The sequence below is a fragment of the Mycetomoellerius zeteki genome, unplaced genomic scaffold (genome assembly GCF_001594055.1).
Source record: "Mycetomoellerius zeteki isolate Tzet28-1 unplaced genomic scaffold, Tzet1.0 scaffold81, whole genome shotgun sequence".
NCBI classification, from domain to species: domain Eukaryota; kingdom Metazoa; phylum Arthropoda; class Insecta; order Hymenoptera; family Formicidae; genus Mycetomoellerius; species Mycetomoellerius zeteki.
The window spans coordinates 1,564,901-1,573,124 of NW_017257841.1; the positions used below are offsets into that span (position 1 = coordinate 1,564,901).

An 8,224-nucleotide genomic window follows, 5' to 3' on the forward strand; every position below is an offset into this window, starting at 1 on the left:
CCAGGACACCTTGCGAAGAGTGAAAAAGGACCGTGCCATCATAAATCAGCACATTAATTCGTAACGAGATTAGTATAATAAATCATCGTCCACACGGTATTTGCATATGCCGTGCATTACTCTCGTCATGTGACCCTCGTCTTCCGGATAGTCGACGTTAAACGTTGATGACGTTCGCGAAGTGAATATCACAATTAATATTCATCTGAGTTTTCCAGAACTTCCGGAATTGAAAAAAAAATTGAGTGCATTTTTGCACAACTCTACAAATACGCGACATTCGCGAAAATTAAGCTATACATATTCTGAAAAATATGAAATATAGGAAGAGATGCGTATCAGAATAAAAATTTGATACAACATAAAATCCGCGTTGGAGATTTTGTAATTTTTAATAAAAATAAAAAGTATTTATAATTTTTAATTTTTAATATACTGGAAAAAGTCTGGTTGCATTAACTGGAGTTTTAGTTAGAAATGGACAAATCAGAACTTTTTGGTTGAATAATTCTAGTTGCTAAGATAATCAAAAGTCTGATTGATCACCAGAATCTTGTTCGTCCATTTTCATTGAAGTATAAGACAATATTGTCTAATTTCGTTACTCTTGTTGTCTTAGAAAGTACGTGTAGTGACAAAGCAGTAAATTACCCGAAATCGAAAGGCTCGCTTACGTCCAATCTCTCTCGGGGGATGTTTTTTTTTTTTCTTTAGAGTACTCGAGGGTATCATTGGGCGTTTTTCGTCTTTTTCGTATCACCCAGTAGAAAAGATCGATTCGCTTTTTGGGAGATACAAGCAGCGTCAAAGGGTTAAAGCTTATCGCGTGGGAACTCTTTTACTCCGTTCGTTCGCACACCCAATGGAATTAGCCGTCGCTAACCATCCTCCCGTCTGCCACCCCTGTCCCTGTAGGTCTAACCCGCGCCAATAAGAACGACAAGCGCGCACGCGCGTCCTTTCTTTCTTCGTTTTCTCTTTCTCTCTCTCTCTCTCTCTCTCTCTCTCTCTCTCTCTCTCTCTGTCCTCCCACCCACCCTCGCTCGCTCTTTCCCGGGATGGCAGTTTCTCCGCCACGATTACCCCAGAAATCTTTCTTCGGCTAATGCAAGAACTGTGTTTCCGGCGGTTCGCCCGATGCTTCGCCTACCTCCGGGGCGGACAAGCACGTACACACGTTGGCGGACGCGAGCGCGCGGACGATGGCGTGCATTTACAAGTGCGACTTGCCGCAGGGGTGAGGAGGGGAGGAAAGCGGGTTAGAAATAGGAGGGTGGACAGCTCCTGCACGCTCTATAATGCGGAAACGGAGAGAAATATTTGGGCAAAAGCAAAAAAAGGGCCAACTGCGCTCGAATCTGGAACGTAATTTACAAACTGCAGAAATTCGATAAATTTTAAAAGATCATTAATTTCCTAGATTTGATGTTCAAAATGTTCTACGGGAATTCATATTCATCTCGAATGGATCGTGTTTCTCATTTCGCGTAAGATACAACGTACAACATATTCGTCTAATTTAATTTCTGTACATCACATGCGTGTAATTAACAGATTGCGGAAGGTAACTCTCTACTCGGTTGAACGGGTTGAAGTGTGTTGCCGACATGAGTCTGTGAGAAATACTCGCATAAAGAAGCAGCTAGTGTGAGAGACGGCCGAAAAAGATTGTATGACGAGGTAGAAAGAATACTCTGAAAAATTCGATGCTGATACGCGCATTCGATACTCGAGAGGTAGCATACGTGGCACATGTACGACATGAAGGACATGGATTATACGAGGGATGTATAGGATACGCCTCAACAATCTCACATGTCCCATGGGCATGTTCGAAAATCTCATGAACGTTTTTCATATAGATGACAAATAAACGTACGAATATTTCAGAGCTCTACAAGCTCCATAAGGATCACAGTCCTTTCACGTTATAAACTCCGTATAAAATATCTGTATATATCTATGATATACTTATCTATTGCGAAATAAATTGGTGTAGTAAAACGTAAGATATATAAAAGATATATAAACACATATAAAATAAAATTATGCACATGCGCCCAATACACGCTATATCTCTTGCACTCTGATTCCTAAATTATTTCCCAAAATTTCCGTATATATATAATATAAATATATATAATATAAATATATTCCAAAGAAGCCTAATAAATTTTCACGTCTGCTTATGTATCTGTTATCCAATTATACAAAGGAGAATGTTAAATTAGGGGGTTTTTTGGTTAAAATAAAAAGTTCTTGGGTGTACAAATGATGTATCATATTAGCGCTACTTAAACGGAGTCGAGTGGTGTATCATTTATCTTGGAGAAACATCAGGGGAACGTGGAAGAAATCATTATAATATGTAATATATATAAATTAAAGCAAAAAATCTAAAAGTTGTTAAGTAAGATGTCAAGATATCTTTGAAATTAAAAAAACAGAAACAGCACTGTTATAATAAAAAAAATTGAGTAAATAGATAGAACTAAATAAATGTATTCAAAGCTAGAATTCGAAACCAATCAATTATTTATCAAATTCTTCAATCATTTGAAAATCTTCAAATTATACGTGTAAATAATAATGTAGTGTTTGTGTTGCTTAATTCCCGGCATGTCTTTACTAATAACTTTTTATCAATAAATGTGACAGTAGGTATTAGATTTATTGATTTTTATATCATGATAAAATAATAAAGAAACTATGATTTCTCCCATGTTCTTCTCGATGTTTCCCCAAGATAAGTTATACACTTGATTTCGCTTTAATATGACAGTCCTTTAATAGGTAATATATATAACTCGTATATCTTAGAACTTTTTCATTTCAGCCGAAAAACAGTTCTAACTTAACATCCTCCTCTGATAACACGATGCAATGTCGAGAATATCAATATATTAAAGAAAAAATGTATAGATTATTTGAATAATTCTTTTGCCATTCGTATAAATCAAAGAAATGGTTTAAACGACTTATTCGTATCTCTGCTTTAGAGATCGAGTAGCTCGATCAGATTCGCGTTTCTATGTCGAACGTGGGCAATACTACATAATTACATGGAGAGAACATATTTGTTGAAATATTAAAAAATTTATAGATACACAGATTTAAAAATGACTATGTTAGATTATTTTGTTAGAATTTTATCAGAAATCATTAAAATAATTAGAAAACTCAAACATGATGATGCATATAATTAGAAAACTCAAGCAATGCTGCAAAGAATTTTGATATTCTAGCAACTAGCTTAAGTGTCCTAATTATTTTGATAGTCCAACAAAATTATTTTCAGATCTGTATCTCACTAAAAATTTTAGATATTTCAGCAAAACTGTTCTTTTAGTGTAGGATAAATTTTTAGTAATAAAACTTAATTTCGTAAAAAATTAAGTTTTATTACTAACGATATACGCTAATTAATATTGTTATATATTTACATAATGCTATTACGACAAAGACATGCAATCTGCTTTATCTGGCTTATGATGCTTCATGGTAGCCGCACGTGTGCTGCTCCACTCAGAGTTAAGTCCCGGATTTCAATCCCATCGTCGCTGTTTGCTTATTTCACGTGTACGGTTTATTCAGGAGCCCTGTCTTTGTAAGATGGTCTATGCCGTATGTCATAACCAAACGATCGGCGGGATATATCCTTACGGCCGGCTACAGAAAGGTTTCCGCAGTTTCCACGCGTCCTAATGCGAATGCGGTGTTTCTAATTTAATATCTTAAGGACCGGCATTTACCCACGTCAGCTATGCCGGATTAGGTTGTCAGACGCAAGAGAAATACACGCGATTCCCATAATTTACGTCCACGTGAGTGACTTTTCACTAAGCAAACCGCTCTATTCCTCTCCGATACAACGAGTTTATAAATCATTCCACGAGATACCTCTCCTTTGATACGATGTAACGTAGATCCTCGAAGTCCATAATTTTCCTAATAATTTTACTTAACATTCGACAGCTGCTGCATTTTGAATTCGCTTTATCGAATTAAAAGTATTTGCGAATGGAAAATTATGTAAACAAAATTTCGATTAATTATGTTATCAAATTATTTCGATATATTGTGCATGTAGGTACAATAATGCAACATTTTTATCCCTCCCGCAAATGAGGAAAGATAATTTCATTAAAAAAGCCGATAGAATATTATCTGAAAAATTTACGTTTCTACAATATTTTCCATATTGCACTTTCAATATCTATCGCAGGCTTGCGATGCTTTTTATATTTTTATGCAAGTCATAAATATGTCTTATAGAATATGCTCGATGTCTATTTCGCACCGCTAAACGCTAAGAGTGATACACTTTCTTCCAAGTGTTGAATAAATGATCACGTCAAAGCGATTCCCTATATCGCCAGCGTTATGCGTCGTTGCATATTAATGCGAAGCCCTTTTTCCATCGTTGTGTTTCTTTATTGTTTTACAATGTGTCAATATATGTCGATATAATAAAAAAAGGCTTTCATCGCTATAATCCTATTGCTTAGAAATTTTCTATGAATAAGCAATCTGCTTTTTATAAAAATGTCATTATACTCATAATACTCTTCTACTTCGTACGGTATAAATATTACGAAATGCACGATACAAGTATAGAACATGGTATAATTATAGAATGCGTAATATCTTTTACAACGTTGCAGGCTATGTAAAACATTTTTCAACGAGACTTGATTTGCTAGCACGTCCAACCTTCTTTTGTGTATCTCTTTAAACGAGTCTCTAAATAATATGGCAAAAGAAAAGTTTACTCACCGAGAATCTGGCTGAGGACGGTGCGACCATCTTCACCGAGGCACGCACTACGTGCGTCAAACGGATTTGTGAATTGCACGAATGCATAACCCTTATGCATAGAGATACCTGTTAAAAAAATTTAAAAGGTCAATTATATCTTGCAGGCTAAATATAATAAATAAACTGGCATGAAAAATATCAATTTTCCAATCATTTTATGCTAAATATATTATTTTTAACATACAAGTTCTTTGTTATTTTTATTATTTTATTTCATGTAAACTGTGTTATTTATTTATAAAATATTTTAAAATTTTTAACACGTGAACTTAATATAAATTCTCGAAATTTACATAAAATAAACATGGTAATTAAAAAAGAATAATACCTATAGCAAATCAGCGCGTTTAACAGTATGCTAAAAATATTTTTTAAGCAAATAATATATAATAACTTGAATAATTATTTAATTAAATATATTATATATATAAAGTAATAATTTAACCAATAGCTTGTAACAATAACCGATATTTGCCTGTAAGTTATAAGCGAGCTCAGAAAAGTATGAAAAGTCTCATTAATACGTTCCTATAAAAACACATAGCTTTATTTAAATATTCATTTTCTGATTTTAAAATAGTTTTAAAAATATCTTTACAAAATTGGTTTATAGATTTTTTTTTATAATGGAGTAAATTTCTATGCGAAAAACACATTCAGCATAAAACTTTCAGTAATGGAAGCGATCGAGTGAATCCTTTTAAATAAACCATTCTATGTATGTTTGACATATGAGAGAACTGCAAAAAATAAATGATTGAAATTTATAAAAAAAATTAAACAGGAAAGAGAATCGCGTGATTTCTAGGAATATTCGCAAACATTTGAAAAATATGTAATATATTGGCGGATCGTATCGCGCGTAATTGCATAGCTACGAACTTTCTCAAGTAACTCTCTTTTTTCCCTTTCTCCAGAGAACTATCCGCGCAAATACATAGAGCAAAATTTTAATTGGATAAACTTCTACCGTGAGCAAAAATCTCCAAATTAAATAACGACATTTCCGAACGATTAAATACAACTCTGGGGAATATTAAACATTTTTGCAAACCAAATTAATAAAAACAAGAGCGCGTTGTTGCCGGTCGATTTTGTCCGAGCGGCAAGTCGCACGCGGACGCGACCTGTAATCTGTGTACCCGTAATAACTTTTGCGTGGTTAGCAGCTGACCATGCATGGAATTCATTATGCCGAAACAAATATGTAAATCTAACCTACACGCACACAGATGTGCGCGCACGCGTGTACGCGTTAGAATGCAAATACTGTCCGCGCGAATCTGTCCTCCCTCTCGTTTCCTGCGCCGCTTCATCGCGAAGCTCGGCGCAAGAGATGTTCATAGCTTTCATCGTCGCTATTGTTATCAGCTCATTCTTCAGTACACATCAGTTGTTGAATAGAAGGATTTTAAAAAGATCGAACCTCGCTTTATAACAACACACTCAATGTAAAACACTAATAAAAATAAATTGTGTTATCTTCTTATTTAAACAGTGTTCTATGTTTCTTGCTTTTCTTTTTTTTATGCAGCATTCTGACAATGGGGAGAAAGCACAAAAAAATCAGATATTATATATACATTTATCAACTATTTTCAGATTTGGATCAATCTCCGATTGTATATTAAAAACTTATTATTATAGTATCTCGAATTTTTCGAAAAAAAAAAAAAAATTTTGTAAAGATAAAATTGTCTGTAGCTAAATATGATATGGGGGAGAGTGGTTTAAATCGGACCTATATTTGCAGTTTTTGCTCTTTATAAGGCGTAAATAAAGTCCGATCGTAAAACCGAAGTTTCCATTGGAAAGATCATTTAATTCCCCTCATTTTTACTTAAGATCATTTTAACGTGTGTCGAATCTGTGTTGAACTATAATGGAAAATGTAAAAACGCTTTTTCTGGTCCGATTTGGAAACAATAGTTCTATTCTTTGGTTCAAATCGAACGCTCCTATTTTTATGGACTTTTAGGTAGAATTTTAAAATATTTTAATGTATTTTTGTTAGTATTGAGTAAAAACGAGCGATTTGATAGTCAAAGATAAAAATTTTATTCAGAAAAGAAAATTACTGACAGTTTATATTATTAGAATTGAAATCAATAAAACTCATTAATCTGAGTCTGATGACTCATGATATTTTATTGATTTAATTTCTTGGACCAGATCTGGTCGGCTGATTATCAGTACTACAACCAGAACTATAAGTTATCTATCGTACTATCCGATTTGGACACGAGTCCTTTCGAACTTTGGGACAAATTTTACAATAAACCGCAAAAGTGACCACAAAATGGATATTTTTGAATTCTATACTCTTTAATTATCTTAAATCAATTACCTTTCAAATTTTTAACACCTTTTAAATAATGATTTACAAGGATTTCCTTCTTAAAAAAAATTTTCACACAATAGCTGAAAATACATATTTGTGTTTATTCTATGAATGTTATGACAGAGAACTGTCAAATTGCTGTCACATGTTCGGTGTCTTATAAGGACTTTACATTATAAGTAATACACAAATCTGTTTAACCGTGTTCATTTAAATTAAAAAAGTCTTATTTGGAACACGATTCGATTTAGACCACTCTCCCCTATAATATGTTTGCCATGCTTGTATCATAAAATTTTTATTTTATAAAAGTTTAGCTATCCGACTGCCTCGTTAACCCAGTTAAAACTCAATTGTATTGTCTCTAAATAATATAATTATTCTATCTAATTTAATCTAAATGATTCTAATTTAAACAGTAGCTGTCAATATTCGGTTTCCTGGATATTCATAAAATATATAATTACATTTCCTATTATTTTAAGTGTAACCCAAATCATTCAAACGCTGTGCAAATGTTATTTGCGTAAATTTAACTTAATTAATCAATTAACACACGTTAATACAGTTTAAACACGGCGTTTTTTATTTATGTGTGAGAAACTGCGAAATTTAGAATCTAAAATATATTCTAATAAATAAAAGAGCTTATACCCATTTTCTTCATGTTCGCAACATTACAAAAAGTCAGTTAAATAAAATATAATTGTACGATTTAAAAATCTGTATTTAAATTTCTGAGTTTTGTTTTTTAATTTATTAATCATATTTTTTAACTATATATATATATATATTATTAAAAAGTATAACTATAAAGATAAAAATTGCTTGTCTGAGGATATATCTATCTACTTAAAGGTTAATAGAATCATAAATTAAAAATTAATTACAAAATGTATCATGTTTCAACTTCGAAGTTGCAATAAATTATGATCTTTTTTGAAGCAAAGAAAAATTGCCTTGAGGCCAAAGGATCCGTAATGAGAAAAGACATCTATGAGTTAGATATATATAGCGTGCCTTTGCGGCGGCAAGAATTGATTTCTGCAAAAAGAGAAAAAAAAA

At 32.9% G+C, this 8,224-nt stretch overlaps 1 protein-coding gene across 1 annotated transcript in view; it reads right to left on the minus strand.

Moving 5' to 3' along the window:
* Positions 1 to 4,879, minus strand: part of LOC108729893 (uncharacterized) — an 88,872-nt gene extending 83,993 nt beyond the window's left edge. Inside the window, exon 1 of the mRNA XM_018459247.1 lies at positions 4,777 to 4,879. Within this exon, the coding sequence (XP_018314749.1) occupies positions 4,777 to 4,876 (100 nt within the window). The 5' untranslated portion in view covers positions 4,877 to 4,879. The remainder of the gene's footprint in view (positions 1 to 4,776) is intronic.
* Between the last annotated feature and the right edge of the window lie 3,345 nt (positions 4,880 to 8,224).